Source organism: Dicentrarchus labrax, unplaced genomic scaffold (assembly GCF_905237075.1).
Source record: "Dicentrarchus labrax unplaced genomic scaffold, dlabrax2021, whole genome shotgun sequence".
NCBI lineage: Eukaryota > Metazoa > Chordata > Actinopteri > Moronidae > Dicentrarchus > Dicentrarchus labrax.
The window spans coordinates 26,036,851-26,056,344 of record NW_026136715.1 but is presented as its reverse complement, the minus strand read 5'-3'; the positions used below and the strand labels follow the sequence as shown (position 1 = coordinate 26,056,344).

Sequence of the window (19,494 nt, the reverse complement as noted above, 5' to 3'; positions counted from 1 at the left end):
TTTAATTTAAAACCACCCAAAAAACTACATTTGACATTATATTATAGCATGTGCGATATCCTTAGCATATTGTTTACACATGATATAGGGGTAGTGGTATAGTAAGCAGTGTAATGTCATAGTTATGATGTCAAATATAGATAGATAGACAATTTATGTGGGTCGTAAACGTTACAGATTAGTGCAGCTTGTTTCTTATTGTATAGTGACATCTTCTGGCCAAAAGCCATATAGGCCTACTGCTGCTGGCTACCAGCCCAGTGCACTTACACTGTATGTAAAGTTATTAGTACAAGTGTGTCCCTCCTCTATATGCACTGATAAAGTGGTACACAAAAAGATTTTTGAGCTATGCCCATAAAGCACCAATATCAATGAAAACCCAGTTCAGATTTTTTAACCTGATACAATAAGATGAATAAGATTTATGTCACCCATTCAAAACTAGAATAGTGAATAGATAGATGGTTAAACTGGGAAGGTTTTCATAACTTATTAATATTGGTAGGTTTTGCCTGTAAAATTCTACAAATAAGAACAGAAAGGTTATTCTTGTTTCATTAACCTATAACCTCAGGGATTCAAATAGAAGTCAATTTAAAGTCAATCCACACAGGTGTTTTCACATATATGCCTGCTAAATAACACTCCCAATTTTGGTGATAGAAAACTGGCATGGCCATTTTCAAAGGTATCCCTTGACCTCTGACCTCAAGCTATCTGAATGAAAATGGGTTCTATCAGTATTTACAAGTCTCCCATTTGCTGACGTGCCCACTTTATGCTAATCCCATATATGTATACAGTACATAAGATTAATGTTAATTCCCTGACTGTGAAATATCAAGGATGCTAACATGCAGCCGCTGTAATCAATTAGACTTGATTTCACAGTGCTTGCATTATCTGCTGCATCTGAATAACAAGGAATCATAGATCTTTATTTTTGCCTTTATTGAATAGGCCACTACAGCTAGGCCTCAGCCTTGGCACATGCGGTACCAGCTCTAACAAGTGAGCTATCAGGGTGCCTGACATAGATTTTCTCAATGGAAGTCATTTTGACACATCCCAGTACGAAAAATAAATGAATGATGGCTGAATTCCACTGAGCTGCTTTGGTGTTGCACATGGTTGCTCACTGTCACACTGTCATGGTTCACTGGGAAACTTGGAAGAACAGATGCTTTGTTAATGTTATTAGTAACACCTGTGCTTTCCCTACTATGACAAGACAAAATGACCTATTTCTTACCGGTTGGTCTATTGAACTCTTCCACCGTTCCACTGTTCCATGTTTTAATTTTTTCTTTATTTTACAAGATTAGATTTTTTTTCATGAGACACCTGGCTTAGAGGACAGCATAAAAAACTGTTACAATAACCACATAAAAGGCAAAGAAAGGGAAGGACAGCATATTGAAATGCTCATCCTCACTCAGGGTACCAACACCTGTGTAACACTGAGAATACAGGGCACATTGGTTTTGATTTCTACCCATATACAGCACAGGTAAGGAGGTACATCAGTGCACATATATTGATGGCCTCTCTGCAACAGCATAGTGTCTCAGCAGTAGTGTCTTTCCATTTGTGTCCCACCCTCCCTGTCAGCCAGCTGAAAGTAAAATACAATAACCATGTAAGAAACCTCTACAAATATCACAGCAAAAGTACTTTCAAAAGGTAGAAGATAAAACACAAAAAGGACTGAATAAGCACTACAAATGCCCCAACCTATGTCCTAGGAAAGCTGCATGGTTATCATATTTTTTAATTCATGTCAATAAAAGATCAAGTATGTAATACTATTATAAAACCAAATGATGCATATTAACTTCCATTAAGGACAAGTATTAGAGTTTCCCCTGTTGAGCAGGCAGTATTCAGGTTCACATACGCTACATATGCTAAAAAAGCATTCTAGCAACTAACTAACAAATACTATTTCCATTAAAGCAAGAATACATAATATTTGCAGAACAGCTGTCACAATGGCTCACCTTAATTACAAAATAATGACACCCAGAATGTTGTCTTATTTTCCTGAGATTATCAGGAGTCGGCTGACTTAAAGACATCATCATGTTTGACATGTTAAAATGTGGTCCAACAGGAGCCCAAGTAGTCACAGTCATAAAGTCACTACACTTAGAAATTCAACACAGTCACTGTATATTGAATTGGCATTAAAAATAAAACCTGAACTGAAAAAGGAAACATTGGCATTCAAACACTTTTTTGCACTTCAGGTTTTATTTTAAATGCCAGAATGTAAAACCTGTCCTGATGTTCTTGGCCACCTCGGGACAGTGAAGACAGACACATAATCACCTTTTAGGGCAACCTTTCTAAAGCACAACATTTTGAATGAGATCAAATACAGTGAACAGTCTGCTTTTATTTTTTGTCAAAGTTACATTATTCTGTAGTAATGCAGCGTGTGCCTGTGATGTATAAATATCATATGTATAAAGTAGAGGCTGTGATGCAGAACTCCCGTTATCCTGTTGAAAAAATGCAGGAAAGAACTCCAAGGGCGAAGAACAAATTCATTCCTTTTGCACTAAAAATATTTTTTTTATAGCACCAAGGTCTGACTAGGGGTACTGTCCTTCAACAGGACAGAACAGGTCCAGGTGCTATGTCTGCAAACATCGGTCTAGCTGAAATGATCTTGAACACAACTCAGCACTAGATCTGCTGTTTTGGATGAAAACCTGACCCCTGACCTATGGTCATTTTAATTTTGAATATGTTTAAACACCAATAGATCAAGCCAAGAAATCAATGTATTTTTACCAATTATAAGAAAAATATATTTTTTTATATTTACCCCTTGACAATCAGTAGTTTGTTGCCCAATTCCTCACTCCCCTCCTTCTTGGTCTCCACGGCCTGTTGTTTACACAGCTCTGTAGATAAAGTGTCTGACCTCCCAGCAGACTCCCTCCCTCCTCTGTGCCTCACCCTTCCCACTAACCCCACTGCAATATGTGATGCAGCAGACATCCTCTTTCCACCTACAAGGGGTGCCAGGAGCTGCCTCATTGTCACGATGCAAAGCTTCTCTCTGCTCCTTGTCCTTTACATCAAAGTATTACTGTAGGTCCCACTCACACACATTCATCCTCCCCCTCATTCTTGGTCCCTTCCAGAATCAGTACATGCACTATTGCAGAAGAAGCCTTCAGTCTGCTGGGTCTCTCTCTCTCTCTCTATTTGTCTCATTCTCCAGTGAGATGATGATTATGTCCCCAGCTGAGTTTCTGTAACCCTAATTATGCAACATCCTGGAAAGTTTGATTCCAATGAAAAAAAAGCCTTCCTAACCTGCCTAGCTGCCCACAGCAGAGCACTTCCTCTGTCCCCAATATTAAAAAATACATTCAGTTCTTTGTAGATGATGTGGTTCTGTCGACTTCATCAGAGCATGACCTTAAGCACAAAGTGGACGGTTTTGAGGACATTGGTCCCTGCCGGAAAACAGTGGATTACTCAGGTTGAGACTGAGTTGCTGTAAAGGGGAAGGGTTCAAGTATCTTGGGGTCTTGCTCACGAGTGAGGGTAAAATTGCAACATTGTGAAAATGAGATTGTGATGAAGGGGGAGCTGAGCTGGGAGACAAAGCTTTCGATTTACCGGTCAATTTACGTTACATCCTTCACCTATGGCCATGAACTTTGGGTAGTGATTGAAAGAATGAGATTGTGAATATAAGTGGCCGAAAAGAGTTTCCTTTTCGTAGTATGTCTGGGCTCACCTTTAGAGATGGGGTAAGAGCTCAGACATCCAGAGGGAGCTCCAGTAGAGCTCATTGTTCATGTTGAAAGCAGCCAGGTGAGGTGGCTCAAGCTGAACAGGATGCCTCCTGGGCACCTTCCTTTGAAGGTTTTCCAAGCACTGGTAGGACATCCCACGGTAGACCCAGAACATGCTGGAGAGATTATATCTCATCTGGTTTGGAAAAATGTTGCTGGGAAGAGGGAATACATTGCTCGCTTTTTCATACGTCAGTGGACAAATTTGCCTAATCTATTCAGGTCTTCAGCCCATGGTGGAAATACAGACAACAGCGGGCTGAAGGAACCCTTTAAATCTTTGAAAAGTATAGTTCCTTGGACAAAAGGTTTCAGGTACTTTGGCTGAAAATGCAACTTATATGTCAGTTTCCTTCCAAGATGGCTCTCGCTCTCCCCCCGGGCACCCAGCTTGGCTTGGTTTGATTGTGTTTAATTTATCCTATGCTTTTGCCACACATAGACTTAGGTTACCATCCAATACCCACAATTCACCGCCGACAGCTTCACACATCATGCGTTTCTTATTTTTACCTATCCATAACAAATAACTTGCTTCATTAAATTGTTACTGTTGGAACCTCCCTTTCCATTAAAAGGGTCATATTTTAAATTTTTTTAGCTTGATTTGTTTATTTGAGGGGCCTTCAATCCAGACCCTATCCTGGTCTGTCACTGTTGGATATTGGCCTCTGTATATCGCTCGGTTTCTAGTGTCCTCCTATCTGGTTTCTTGTCACATCGTTCTCCCCCTTCGACTCCCTTATTTCCATTATGTCTCCCATTTCTGCTTCTTTTCAGTCTCGAATGACTTCTCTCTCTTAAAGTTGCCCCCAGATCTCGTTCTCTTTTCCCCTCTTTCGTTATCTTGCATTTCTCTGCCTACTGAATGATTCAATTTCACCATATTCTTTCCATGAATCATTTGTACTGTGTGCAGTGAGGCCATTCTTACTGCAGGAGGCGCTAGTAGTGGAATAGGTCGGCAACCATCTCTCTCTGTCTCCCCCTCTCTCTCTCCAGTCCCCCCCTCTGCTGTGTCTGAGCCTCCCCCCTCACCCACCTACTCGCACCCCCCCTTACTCCATCACCCAGCACTGCAGAAGAGGTCTCTTGTCTCCCCCGCAGTCTGCAAGGCCTTTCTTCAGCCCCCCCCCCCTTCTCTGCTCCTCTGTCTATCTTTCTGTCTCTGTGCTGGTGTTATTGTCCTGGTTTGTGTGGCACCCTGATCTAGATGACCTCTAGCGACATGCAATATTCAGAGGATGTGAAGTACATGATGACATTTAGTACCCACAACATCACAAGTGTCTCTTTCATTGGCACACACACTCTCACAAATTTGTTATTATTTATCTGCCAGCCACTTTGCAAAAGGGAATCTCACACCTGCCAGTTCCCTACAGGGGGCGCCATCACTGACTCCACCGCAGCCGCTATTACCTTACAACCTGCCCACGACCCACTTAACATGTCCCTTCTCCTCCCCTTCGCTAATTTGTCTCCCTCTCTCTCTTCCTGATCATCATGCAATCACCACTCAGGTGGATGCAGGTCAGGTGGGGGCAAATGCTAAACTGACCTGTGGCCAGTTCAGCCAATTAGTCTCCCTCCTGTAAAGTACAAGGGCTGTTTTGTCTCGCAGCCTGCACCTCTTTGTGTCTGATGGCGCACACACACACACACACACACACACACACACACACACAAACACACCAGGGCCTCTTCGTCTCTCTCCTCCAGCTACAGGGGGCGCCAGTCCCTACACCAACACCACCTCCCCTCCCCCAACTCCTCCTCTCTCTACCCCTTCCTCTCCCCACTTTCTGTCTCTCCTCCTTCTCCTTCCCCTCCTCCATCTGCCCCTACCTCTTCCTCCCCTCTTTCTACCTTGCCACTCTCCCTCCTCTTTGCTTCTCCTCCCTTTCGCTCCTGTCCCTCTCTGACTCCCTTTTTCCTCCCCCAGCCCCAACTCCTTTCCCCACCCCTTCCCTTCGTCTCCCTCTCTCTTGCCTCCCCTCCCCTTCCCCCTTTGAAAGGCTGTTAAGCGCTCCTTCTACACACAGCACTGCAGATGAGGCCTCCGCCTCCCCCACAGTCTGCCAGGCCTCTCTCTCTCTCTCTCTCCTTCAGCCTCCCCCACCACTCCTTCCCTCCCTCCCTCCCTCTCTCTCTCTCTCCTTACAACAGCATAGCAACACTGACTAGCCAGCCAAGGAGAGTCTTGCCTCCCTCTCTCCCTCCCTCTTGCACCGGGGTAATTTCCCTCCATTTTAGATTCCTCATCCCAGGGCGACAGAGGATGGGATTTTAATGAAATACTTGGAGATAAAAATACATATAGTGAATGCATGCATCTGATCTCACTCAATTTACCTGGTTTTGTAGAGCAGCGTGACTCACTACATATACCTCAGATCTGATTGATCCCTACTCTGGGAGAGTACCTTTCATCCGATGATGCACCTCAGCGAAGGGTTAATAATGTACTGTTCTACTTTTTAATCAAGGCTTTTCCACATCTTATCACTGGTAACATGGAGACAGGGTCCATTTGGTGCAGCTGTATAAGCAGAACACAGGAGGACATATTGTAGCTCCCTGACAAACACATCATATATTCTGTTTCATGTTTTCTTGAAACACCTCATTGTGCACCAAGAAAGGACGACGCTCAAACAACATTCACTCAAAAAGATTTCAGATTGGTTATGGAAACTGGACAGCAGTGGTGTATACAGTGGGGGAGCTTTGAGGATGGCCAACTTAAAGACAAAATTCATAACTCTACTAAGTTCAAGTTATTATGATGACATCTTTGAGTCCTTCACCTGTAATTCCTATGGTCAGAAACACAAGGATAAGGATTCATCTGGCAGCAAGATCATTATTCTGCACAGCACCAGAGATATAACACTCTGATCTTGTAAGAATAAATTGGTGGGCAACTTAATTTTGGTTACCAAGCAATGCTGGTTATTCCTGGGACTATTTTTGGCTACTCAGAGAGCTTTACTGAAGGTGTGCATCATTTATGTTAGGATGAAGGGAGAATATATTGATATATTTCTTTTAGAAATTTAAAGAACTGGGAATAAAATCCAGTCCAGAATTAATATTCTCCACCCTATTCTCAAATTACAAAGCAATTTAAAATCTCATTAAGATGTGCTGATGGATGTGGATATTTCAAGATACTTCAGACCTGATTGGAAGATGAAATATTCAATTGGCTAATTTTAACTCTTCCTTAAATAAGACCCAATTAATTTAAGGGAAAGGATCATTTTTAATACCTGGAGAATGCACACTTTACTTTCTTGCACAGTAAATAAAAAATACCATTGCACTTTGATGTCACTAATCGACTGACAACAGATACCTGTAACCCACATTAGAGACATTAAATGCAGAAAGCCAGAAAACCAAAACAGGCATCTTAAGCTGACCATTGCAAAAAAATAACTGCATTTTATTTGTGCCAAAATCTTTCCTTAACTTCATGAAAAGCATTTATGATCAGTCTTTTTTTGTGTGGCTTTAATTGCCTTTAATCAACAGTGACAGCTGAAGAGTGACAGGAGGCGGGGAGAGGGGATGAACCACAGCAAAGGGTCACAGGTCAGATTCGAACCCTGGGCCCAGCCTTGGTACATGGCTATCACAGAGCTTTTTTTTTTTTTTTTTTTTAAATCAGTCACGTCCCTCTTAGCTTCTACATCTGATTTGATCTTAAGTGGTGAAACAATCCAGTATTTCACAAAAGTTTTTTTCTGTAACAGAATTTCTCTCTTCTTAGGGTCCTGAGTTAAAGGTTGAAAACCACTGTACTACAGTAACAGCCATCGATGCATCAGGAGTGCATTTTGCACCATTAACCACACAATCTTTACCTCTACAGAGTAGTACCCTGTAGCCCTTTTTAATCCAAAAAGAGGGCACTTCATTCTCAGCTGTACTAGCTAATTAGTACCAACACTTTGGAACAGGATGGTTAACCACTTGTGTAGAAGAAGTTTTAAAGTCTATGATCCCTAGAGTTTTGAGTGTGATGCTGTTTAATCATAAAGTACATACTGCAGTTTTAAGAAGCAGGTTTCACGCTTTTCTAACTATTGCTGTGCATCAACAGGTACCGAGATTCACTTCTGTGCACAATCCCTCTGTTCCTTACTTTAAACAAAGAAGCCGGCATGGCCATTATTTCTGTGAGAAGCACAATTACAGCACTTTATTGTTCATAAATGCTTAAGTGTAAAATAAAAACTAATACGCACAATTCAAAGAACACATATTGAACACAACCCTCTTTTTTGAAAAAACTAAACAAAAACAAAAAGAAATGCTTTTACTGTTGTGGATGTCAGTATGGTGGTTACGGTCCAGTCTTGTGGGGCAAAGAAACATCAAGTTCAAATTGTAAAACTAGAAAGCAATACATTAGAGTCAAGGCTGATGAGCCTAAGGCAGCAAAAAATGATAAAATGCTCATTTATACTGTTAGAGAATCAGAATAGCTCTGCGCCACTATTCTTTCAGAACAGAAATCATAAAAAAGGATCAAATTAAAAAAATAAAATCTAATCAAGTTAAAAGCAAAAACAAATCAATTCTGTTATTTCATTTATATATAGATATATTATTTTGCAAAAAAAACTAGGTTTTTGTTAAAAAATAAACTTAAACATACGAGAAAATACCAGCCACCAAAGCGACACCTATCGGTAAGCATATCAATGTAGAACATATGAGGCTACCTTACACACAGGTAATAGCAAATATTTAAGGGTACATGTACGGCAACATGTGTCCAAACATGTCTAAAAGACTGTACAAATTTACACTACCCATCTCAGTATAACTACATGAAAAATGATGGATTATCTGGTCAGCTTAAAAGCTTCAACTCACAACAACTCAATATTTTAAGCCACACTTAACAAGGTCAGTGGCTAAAGCAACATTAATAACTCCTTATCTCAATGTAATAAAGTATATAGAAGGCAAAAAACTTTTTCTATTTGTTTGGTGTAACTTCACTGTCGTCTTTGCACCTCCCCTCCCATTTGGGGAGGAAACATTAAAACTTTGTTTACAAATCTTCAATCGTCTATCCTAGCTGCTCGTCGAGTCCTGCCTTTGAATGTCATTGGATGGCTTGTTTTGAGCTTTCACTCAGGTAGAGTTCTCTCCTTATCGCTCCCTCCTTCACAGATACCCACTGGAACTGGGCAGTGTCCCTTCAGTTCAGGCGAGGCAGATTTGTTGGCGTGGATCAAATCTAAAGTGTCTCTCTGACTGTGTGAGTCTTTTTGATTTTATCAGTCAGACCTGCTGTTTGCCCAGCTGGGCCCCGTCTCTCCCGCTTCTTGCAGATGATGGTACAAACTTGGGAATAATGATGGGCAGAGTGTCTCTTCCTTTAGCAGCCGGTCTTCCTGAGCCCTCTGAGAGCCCAAAGCCATTCTCTACATGCTCCCCTTCGTCGTCCTCGTCCTCGTCATCTTCGTCGTCCTCATCGTCATCGTCGTCCGACATATCATCTAGATCTGAAACAATCTTGGCCCCTGTCCTCTGCTCTATTCTCTCCGTAGCTCCAGTAAGCTGTTTGTTACCATGGAGATGCACCTCTCCCTCCCGTTCACTGTTATCCTTCTGCTGCTCTTCCTCGTCACTGTCAGAGTCAATGGCAATGGGTTCGGAAAGGTCTAGAGGCATTTTCTGTGGTAAGGTGCTGTTGATTGTCTTGGTTTGGTCTCTGCTGGCACTGTTGGGTTTGGGGGCAGATAGTGTTGTTTTAGTACCTTCCACAGTCCCAGTTGGCTTTCCCTTTCGTGGCGGGGCCACACCGCCATTAGCAGCTACAAGCTCCCTGTGTCTCCGGAGAGCCTGCTCTGACATCCCTGTATGCGTCCTAGATGTCCGCCTTTTGCTATGTCTGACCTCGTATGCACCATCCAACGCCAACGCCAGCTCGTGACTCACTTTACTGAGCTCGTGCATGCTGAACCCCAGTAACACACTGGCATTCTGGGTTTCGCATTCCTGTACGCATTTCCTCCTTCTGTTGACAAAGTGACTGGAGATGTCTGACTTCCACAGCCACAGACTGGCTGCCAGCTTCTCCACCTCCCGCCGCGTCGGATATGGTGCTCGATTGAAATACTGCGTTAGAAATGCCTTCCTGGATTCATACGTCTCGTTTTCGTGTCCTTTGGGATCAAGAGCCAGAACTACGGGTTCGTCAGGATTTTCTACAAATGCAGACGGACCGTTGCTATCCCGTGGGTGGGCCCTTTCCCCAGGGGGTCCCGGCCTCCTTCGTTTGGGCGCGCTAGTGTCAGAGCTATCAAAGCTGGCCCTTTTGAGAGCACTGCTCTGGGCCTGGCTGACTCGAGAAGAATGAGCTGGCCGACTGTCCTGTCCATTCTGGGATTTCCCTACACCTCGACAGTGCACCAAGTGCAGCGTGATGGTGGAGGCCGTCATGTTACTAGTATAAACTCCCAAGCAGTGAATACACTTGTAGGTCAGTTTCTTTTCTACAGGGTGGACCGTTTGAATCACCTGGTGTCTCTCTCTCAGGTGGTGGGCCAGTGAGTCTGAGATTGGGCCCTTGAGGATAGAAAAGCAAAGAGGACACAGTGTCTTGCCCACATCCCTCTTGTAGGGCACAGATGCCTGTGGGGCACTCTTGGTCGGTGCACCGTCAGCGGCCCCTGAAGCTGATTTAGGCGGATGCTGAGGCATTAACCTCTTGCCTGATATTAGGGAGGCAGACAGGGCTGAAGAGACAGAGGAGTTATTGTTCTGTGCGTGAAAAGCCACCGACTCCTCCGGGGCGTCTTTCATGTTGTAGGTAGTGACAATCAACTGGACATTCTTGGGATTGCCCTGCTGCAGAGTGAGGTCAAAAGTCAAGGGAGAGTCTGTGCGTGGGCCAACGCTCTCATCCGGGTGCGACAGCCGCATGTGGGCCACCATCTTCTCAACGTCATTGAAGGTTGCACGGCAGTGTGGGCAAGACAGACCATGGATCAACATGTGGTTTAACAATGTGTCACTCGGGAGATAGCGGTTGCAGTAGAGACACTTGCTGGTGAAGTTGTGGATCTTCATGATGTAGTTGGCAACGGCAGGCACCTTCTCTGCTTTGTGTTCTTTCTCAAAATGAGAACTGTACACGTTCTCTGGAAAGAGCTCATTGCAGATGGTGCAGATTTTCCACTTCTGGGTGTAGGATGTGCCAAGGACTGAGGAGCCACTTTTCTTGGCTGTGACAGAGGCTACGGTAGTAGCTGCCGCCTGGACACGTGAGCCCAGAGGGTTGGATTTGAGTGAGGAAGAGGCACTGACCACAACTGGGCTCCTCAGGCTGCCACCAGAAATAAGCTGCTTTGCTGCATGTGACTGCTGGGGCACAGAAACCTGGGCATTCCCTGGTAAAGTAACCCTCACCTGCTGGCCGCCAATAGAGAATGGCTGAGTGCTCCCAGCCTTTAATCTTACTGCATCTTGTTTGATACCAGATAGAAGACTTGAGTTGAAGCCCGCCTTTGATGCGATGACAACTCGACCCAGCTGCTGTGAGCCAGGAGACCTGGTAGTGGCCATTACTGCACCTTTAGGGCCCATCCCAATGATGGTCTTGTCTCCTTGGGTTTTGGGGGGGATCATGATGATGGGTTTGGGACGGGGGACTATCACACTGGTGTGCCCAATCATGGCAGTCACCTGGTAGCCGATCCTCTCGTGGTCCTCAATGACGTGTTGAACAAGTGCCTCATAGGTCCTTGGAACAAACAGACACTTCTTGCAGTGAATCTGGTTACTGTTAACATTGTTTGTGTTATTACTCTCTGTATTCCCTGTGGCTCCTGCTGTGCCACCATTCTGAGCATTTGTCTTCTCTCCTGGTTTCACAATGTAGGGCTGGGCCACTTGCTGGAAGTGTTCCCGGTAGATGTGCTTTCGCACTACATTGTACAAAGGGTCCCTGTAGGTGCACTTCTTGCAGTAGTACACCGCCTGTTCCACACTGTCCCCGGTCCTCTTCAGCACCCCATCCTTCATCATGATCCCACCAGCTCCCGCCACCATTCCACCAGGGCCCTGCCGCACGGTGTTGTTAGGCATGTGGAAAAGTTTGATGTGTGTTTCCAGAGTCTTTTTGTTGCCATTGTAAGTGCAGTAGGGGCAGTTGAGCAAAATGTTGTTCTCAAAGTCCTCGCTGTGGACATTGCGGAAGTGGCTCTTGTATGCAGAGAAGTACTTGGATGAAAAGAGGCAGCCGGAGCAGCAGAAAGGCTTTGATCTGTAGTCCTGGAGACACAGAGGTAGGAAAAAGCTTAGACTTTACAAGTTCTTTGTCTGAAAGAATTCTGTTGTACATTTATACATTTTCTTCTGCTTTAATGATGTGAACAAAACAAATTTTAAACAACAACAGATTCAAATATTATTGCAAAAAACAGGCTCTATATGTGAGAGTGCGTATCTGTGTGTGTCACACACCTGGACTTTGGTATGTGACGGTTCCCACATGCACACATCTTCCCATGTAGTGTGCTTTATATACACGTCTGGGGGAGTAAAGTCTTTATAGTCCTAAACAACAAAGAAAACAACATTAATATTTGGTAATGATGAAACAACAGCACAATCAATCAGAAGAATATAATTTGAAACATTCACATGGCAAAGAATGTGTCTATGGATGCATGAATAAATGGTGGAATTATTACAGCTTTCTTGCAACTGAGTGATGCCAAACTAAAATGTGCTTCAGTGACGAGACATGTTACATAGGGACAAAAAGAAGGAGTTAGTAGCTAACTGTAAGCAACAGATTTGTTAATGTTGTGCACAAATTCAACAATTACGTCTGATGTCCTGCATTGTCAAATAAAAGCTGATTGGAAGTTGGGACAAGTGTTTACTTTATGTAAGGGCTGGAAAATAAGTCAATATTTTCACTTGTGGTCTAAAAAAAACAATTATATGGATTCTGGCTCATAGATCTCATGTCTAAATGAATGACAATAGAAATGTTACCAAAACCTGTCAAACAGGAAGTGTGACATAATTCAGAGAGTCCCCTTTAAGACCCCATCAGCTCCATTTAGCCGCACCAAATCTGTATAAGCCTTCATGTTTGTGTCTAGGCCTCTATGAAATCCAAAGAACAGGATGGTGAATTATGTAAAAATCTTTGGTTTCTGCTTTTAAGCCTGAGGAGCATCTTACTTCTACAGTGTGTGAGTTATAACAGAATAAGGACATGGTGTCAACAGGGTAATTACATTATACTGTATGTGTTACATTATGAGTCCTGTTCATAGATACCTATAATCATACATTCTCTAGATTTATGCAGCAGTGCCGGGCACCCTACTGCTGAACCTTATTTCCTGCAGTGAGCCAAATGAAAGAGCAACTCCTGAACTGACCTTATTATTAAACCAAAACAAATTTCCCATATGTGCACCAGTGCTATGGGTGGGTGCATGTATCCAAACAAGAACAATTGTCAGCAAGTGGTAAAAATAATACTGGGAATATGAATGATGTCAATCAAAGTGGTATTTGGCAAACTCTGCAGAATGCATGCACTGTATCCCTCTTAAGGCAAAGCTATCAACACAAAAAGGTACAGTGGAATGTGTGGTCATTATTAAAAAAATATACCAAGGTCTGGGCACGCTCACCTCTAGGTGATCTCTACAGAACTCCAAGCCGATGTCTCCCAGGACCTTCTTGACATTTTTCCTCGCTTTCCGCAGACTGCCTAGGTTATTGACAGGGAGCTGGAACATTCTGCCTACCTGAATAGAAAAGACACATAGAGCATGTTATCAACAGGTGTAGGGTAGAATTTGGACAGGTGCCTGTTAATTGAACCCCAAGTAAAGAAAATAACAGCTGAAAAGCACCTTTCACAAGACTCAACTTGTCTAGTATAACACCTAAAAAGAAAAACCTTTCTGACATGAAATACACCACACCGATGGCTACAGCTTTCTGTAAAAGTAATAGCTTCTTGGCATTTAGACAGTTCTCTTCAGAAAGTTATTCACCAATAGATCCTTAAACCAAAGAGCATGCTCTTAGCAGGGATTCAGGCCGAAAACAGCATAGAAGGCTGCGTGGTGGGGGCATGTTGTTTTATGTATCCCTAACACAATAAAAAAGTCCAGTTTGAGTAACAGTTTAAAGCGTTTAAATGCTTATCAGACGCCAAAGAACTGCACAAGGGTTTATAATACTCACAGAGAGGATTTTACAACTCTGAAGTTATCACGGTGGCAACTAATTTATCTTTTACCATGACGATTGTGATGTAAACAGCACTATAGCAAAAAAGCAATATAGTGTTCAAGTTACAAATTAATCTATCAGAAATGTGCGCTTGAATGAATGTGATTGGCCAACACGGCCTGCTGCAGCAAAAGTTGAGTTTCTTGCTGTATAACCCTGCGTCGGAGCCGACAGCGTAACAGAGAGCTAGCATGCACAATAGCAGAACCCTGAACCCGAGGCTAAATGGAATTATATAGAGAATTTACATTTGCACTTTTCCTACTGTGACGTATCAAAATGTCTCCAGTGAAAGAGGCCTGCTGGCAAAGCTTCAATTCTTAAACAGAGAACTTAACAGGCTGATGAGGTTTATGCATGCAAATATGTTTTCATGGAGTTTTTGAGCTCATGCACAAGGACGCACATACACACAGGTGACACCATATACATTCCTGTCAGTGGTTTCACAATATTCCGCTGATTGACAGCTGATGGTACTGCAGAGCAATGCGCCCGCAAAGGCAGGGTAGGAGAACACTGCTCGCTTGTAAACACTGATGTAAACAATGCACGTTTCAAATGAAAAATAGGGATATGCAAATGTTTTAAAGGACCGGTGAGTAGGATGTGGTGTCATCTCCATTCACCCTCCCCTTGCAAGCCTGAGGGAGAAACTACGGCCGTGAAATGCGCCAAAAACGCAAACAGCACTATCTACAGCTAGTGTTTGGTTTGTCCGTTCTGGGCTACTGTAGAAACATGGCAGACACCACGGAAGGCAACGTACACCATACACACAGTGTGTTTTGGTGAGAAACACTGAATGTAAACATAATTTTTGTTTGTTTATAAAAAAAAAACTCCTTCCAGGGCACCTTTAACTAAAATGTCACAAACCAGTGCTCAATGTTATATATAATAAATGCAGCTTAGCTTAGACATTGTGTGCCTGCTGTGAACTAGAACAAAAAAAAAAGAGAGAGAAAATTAATCATATTTGTCAAAGTTTTGATTTGACCTTGTTTTTTTTTTTTTTCTTTCTAACAGAAAAACAACCACCAGCCACTCATCCGTTGTGTCGATTACTAACAATAAGTTTAGCATTAGTAGAGGCACCTTTTGCCAGAGGTAGTAGGGGCTGTTTAATTCACTGGTCGAATGTCTCTATTCAAATCGGAGCTCGTGTAGTGAGGTCAAAGGTCACTGATGCATGATGACATAAAGGCAGCTCCGTGACAACAAACAGCACAGTCCCAAACAATTCCTGTGAACACCTCAGCTTCTTTCCCCTTCTAGAAAACACAAAACAGAGAGCGGGAACCATGTGTGCAAGTGGTTCCACCAACTGCTGGTCTACTGAAGAGCTGAGAGAACCGGAGACATTTCTGTCCATCCGCCTGTCTTGTCTGTCCTCCATTCAGAAATGTGCAAGTACTTGAGTGTCTGAAAGAGACACACACATCCTTGCCCACTTCCCCTCTCTGTCTCCCTTTCCTGTTTCCTCCCATTACTTGTAGATGGCGCTAGAGAGCTCCATTATGTAAGCCTCCCTGTACTCTCTGCCTGCCCCCTTTTCCTCCCTGCCTCGCAATACCATCACAGAATGGCGCCTCCTATTGAGTCAGCAGCAGCCTCTACAATATGTCTGCAGTGGAGGGGGAGGGGGAGGGAAGGGAGGAGAGGGAGGGAGGGAGGGAGTGAGGGAGGGATGTTGGAAGGGGAGGGACAGAAGGAGCGAGAGAGATCAGCAAGGGGGAGGGAGAGTGTGTGTGAGTGGGGGGCAGCTGGGAGGAAGGGGAGGGAGGGAGTGAGAGAGAGAGAGAGAGGGAGAGGGGAGGGGAGCAAGTGAGCGAGGGTAGAGAAGGAGGGCGAGGGGAGAGATGAGAGGAAAGGAGAGAGGACAGGGAGTGAGCGACGGAAGTGGATGGGGGGGAGGGGATGGGGAGGTCGGAGAGACAGGATCAGAGGAGAGGGGAGGGAAGGGAGGGAAGGAGGGGAAGAGGCTGAGGGGGGAAAGAAAAAATGGAATAGGGTGAGAGAAAGAGGGGGCGATGGATGGGTGCGGAGGGGAGGGGGGGTGGGAGGAAGAAAAGGAGAGAGAAAAAAACCCAAGGAGAGGCTGAGCAGGGAGGGAAGGGAGGGAGAGAAGGAAGAGGAGAGGGAGGAAAGGCAATAGGAGGCTGAGGGCTGCTGGCAGAAAGCAGGTTTCCCCTTCTACTGTGTGGTGAAAAAGAAAAAACAAGGAGGCCTACAAACCTTCAACCACAGATTTCCTCACGCTCACTCAGTCCTCCCTCCACTGGGACATGATAACCTATGTTCTGATTGACTGCTGCCGTTTACACCTCTCCTTCAACGTCCAGATGTTTACTGAGGGGAGAACATACTGGTGACATCCATATTCACACCCATAACAGAAAAGTTTGGGGTCCACTGGGGTTAGTTTTGTCTATATGCTCAACACCTGTCTGTAGCTGTTAACAATAAAGGTGGAGGGCTGTCTGTGTAGTTGATCACTGCCTGACACTTGTCCTGATCAAGTGACAGCCCTCCTCCCCCTGGATCAAACCACGAGGTGTGAGTGCATCACAACCCCGGTGTCACCTGCCTGAACCCTGATCATATTCTGATCACCTATGGGGGGGTTGGTTAATCAGAAGAAAACTTGCATAATGTAAGAAAACGATTATGAATTCTGTGCAACAATCTGCCTGTGTTTGTGAGTATGTATCGCGTGTCCCCAAGACAAAACTCTCTGTAGATACACTTTGAATATTCACACCATTCCTCGTATTGAAGACGTTCACTCTCAAGATCTGTCGCTGTAGCTTTAGCAGAGGACATAGCAGCCAAATCGAGCCGTGTGGTTACGTTGGTGTCAGTGAATCTAATCTCTGATCAACATCTGGCAGTATCCGGATCAATAGCTTTGGCAGTCAGCTGCCGCTGACAAAGAATTGGGGACACACCACCGCGCTGAGTTAGCATGCTAAGCTAGCCAACTCGCACCAACAACATGGGCTGTTGAAGAAGTAATGCTGCCATTTGTGTCCCTAATATTCCCCACAAAGGGAATTCGCCTGCATTTCATATCGGGGCTATTATAAACTAAACCCACCGGAGAAGTCATTCAACTTGAGGCTACGTTGAGCCCCCCTGACTTACACAAACATAACGCTACCGACAGCCAAGTTACCTTAGCTGTAGTTCACCACCACCCATCGCTCATCCCCGCAGGTAGCCGCGGCTAACAGCGAACTATGTCGCTTTGACGGGTTACCTTATATCCAACATTATGACAGACAAGTTTACCTGCGTTCACATCCAGGGCTCCCGTCTGAGTGAAATGTGTCACCTCAGGGTGACTGAGGCAATGTACAGACACTTCCACTTTTTCCCAGATATCTCGGTAATATCCTTTCAGGTGACAACTAGCTTGGTGCGGGAGAACCAGCCGCCCGGCCGTCCGTCTATCCTCCAAACCCGACTCTCCCTCGCCGAATAGGGCTATCCTTTTCCCTCTGGTCGGCAAACGGGAACAGCAAGCCTCCGAGACTCATTAGACAATTAAAACCTCCATTGTCTGTAGTGGTGAGGGCAGACACATGTCCTGTTGTTGGGAACAACTACCGGCGTACACACTCTTTCAAATAAATAGCCTAAAGTAAGCCTATGACTGCCTGGCAGCCGATAACGCTTTACCCATTCTCCTCTCTGACAGACAATACACATCCAGCCTGGAAACTGCCCTATCCAAAATGGCGCAAATAAAAGGGGCGGAAGTGACATCTACTTGATTAGCATAAATAATCTCATTGTGAGATCCTCGCGGGTCCTGCTCATTAAAACTCCTGATTGGTCTATCAATCAATTTGGCCAATTAAGCAAACGTCTATAAAAAAAAAAAGGAACCTACCTCCCCCCTCAAGAACTGCGGTGGGCCTTTGGTTTCTGTGCTCGAGTCTGTGGGGTAAACAACCCGGTGCAGTAGTTGCGATATCTGGCCGACAGCGGGCGTCCTACTAGAGTGGGTCTCTCCGATCTCTGCGCATGCGCGGTTTGGCTACATCTGGCAGCCCCCCCCGCGGAGGGTCGGATGTACACAGAGCCTCAGCACTCAGCTGGACTGGGATCAACGGTTGGACCAACGGTAGGTGGCGCTGTACTATGCTGTCCACTTCAACCAAACTGACCGGGACTACTTTCCTGTACGGTGGCTGGTGTAGGGCAGCTCCAAGAACAGTACTGTACATCAGCCCTGAATCCAGTGTCACACTGCAATTAAATGGTTAAAGTGATGGTGAAAGTTCTTCATCAGCTGGGGTAGATTCCTGCCCTCCTTCCATCATCATCACTCATCAAAGAGAGCCAAACCCCCACCCCCCCATTCCTGCCCCTTCCAGTCTTCCAGGTTCGCTGTATGGTTTGATTAAGCATGTTGATTTATGAACATGCAGTGAAAGACTTGACTTTGACACAGGGCCTCAAGATCACGTAATAAAGCAGGAGCCACCTTAAGGTGTCAGTTGATGCTTTACGGTGCATATTCCCCAACAAACCTTCAAATAAACACAAAGACACAAACCAGCATAAAACACAGTAAGCCTGGTGCCTGCAGGCCCCCTGGTGAGGTCTAGGGTCCTGGAGCAGTCGCTTGCTTGGTAATCCAGTCTTCCACAGGACACATGTTCACTGCCGTAAGGAGAATGTGATGTTAAATGTCTGTACCATCTGATATTCATGCTCTGGGGAATGCTGGATCCATTGGGGACCCCTGGGGGTTCTTCCGGGGGACGCCAGAAAAATGGGGAATACTTTAATTTCACCATTATTTAATTGACTGGAAGTTAGTCCAATAAGAGAATGTATAATAACAGCTGTTCATATGCCTCTTCACTGTTAATCTGCCAATCCACTGTACAGTTATGGAATAACTCAATCTTATCAGACAGGGATCCCTGAGACTACATCTTATCAAATACAGGACAACAGCCTAATGTCTATCAATATGGGGGTGCTTGATTCCAGTAATGTTGAGACCCACTGCATTAGTGTATGTGAGATATGCTGATTACTACTGCCTCAGCAGTGTGTGCTGGGGGAGACCATGAGACGTGGCTGAACATTTCAAAAGAAGCAAAGTTAAGTGGACTTTGTGTTTAAAAAAGTGTCAAACATGGTTTCCGAAGTCAACAATGAACATGTTCCTTTGTTGTTAGGTAAGCCTGTGGTGAGCTGGGACCTTTGGCTTTCATTTTAATGGTTTACATGAGTGAAGGACGTTACTATAATGGTCCAGGATGGCCCGAGGTCGTCGTTGCATATGGTTTTGACTGAAAGCTCTTGAAGGATAAAATCTTTGGAGAGAGCTTTGTTAGCTGACCTGCCTGCATTC

General features: G+C 44.5%; 1 protein-coding gene across 3 annotated transcripts; it reads right to left on the bottom strand.

Moving 5' to 3' along the window:
- Nucleotides 1–8,000: 8,000 nt before the first annotated feature.
- On the bottom strand, nucleotides 8,001–18,107 carry adnpb (activity-dependent neuroprotector homeobox b). Of its 3 annotated transcripts, XM_051425392.1 has the most exons (5): nucleotides 17,412–17,875; nucleotides 16,356–16,469; nucleotides 13,508–13,624; nucleotides 12,315–12,407; nucleotides 8,001–12,122 (listed from the first exon to the last, which is right to left on the bottom strand). In XM_051425392.1, exons 3-5 carry the CDS (start codon nucleotides 13,613–13,615, stop codon nucleotides 9,126–9,128), a joined length of 3,198 nt encoding a protein of 1,065 aa, XP_051281352.1. In that variant the 5' UTR covers nucleotides 13,616–13,624; nucleotides 16,356–16,469; nucleotides 17,412–17,875; the 3' UTR covers nucleotides 8,001–9,125. The 3 variants fall into 3 exon arrangements, with proteins under 3 accessions (XP_051281352.1, XP_051281354.1, XP_051281351.1); XM_051425394.1 differs by lacking the exons at nucleotides 16,356–16,469; nucleotides 17,412–17,875 and adding an exon at nucleotides 18,016–18,107; XM_051425391.1 differs by lacking the exon at nucleotides 16,356–16,469.
- Between the last annotated feature and the right edge of the window lie 1,387 nt (nucleotides 18,108–19,494).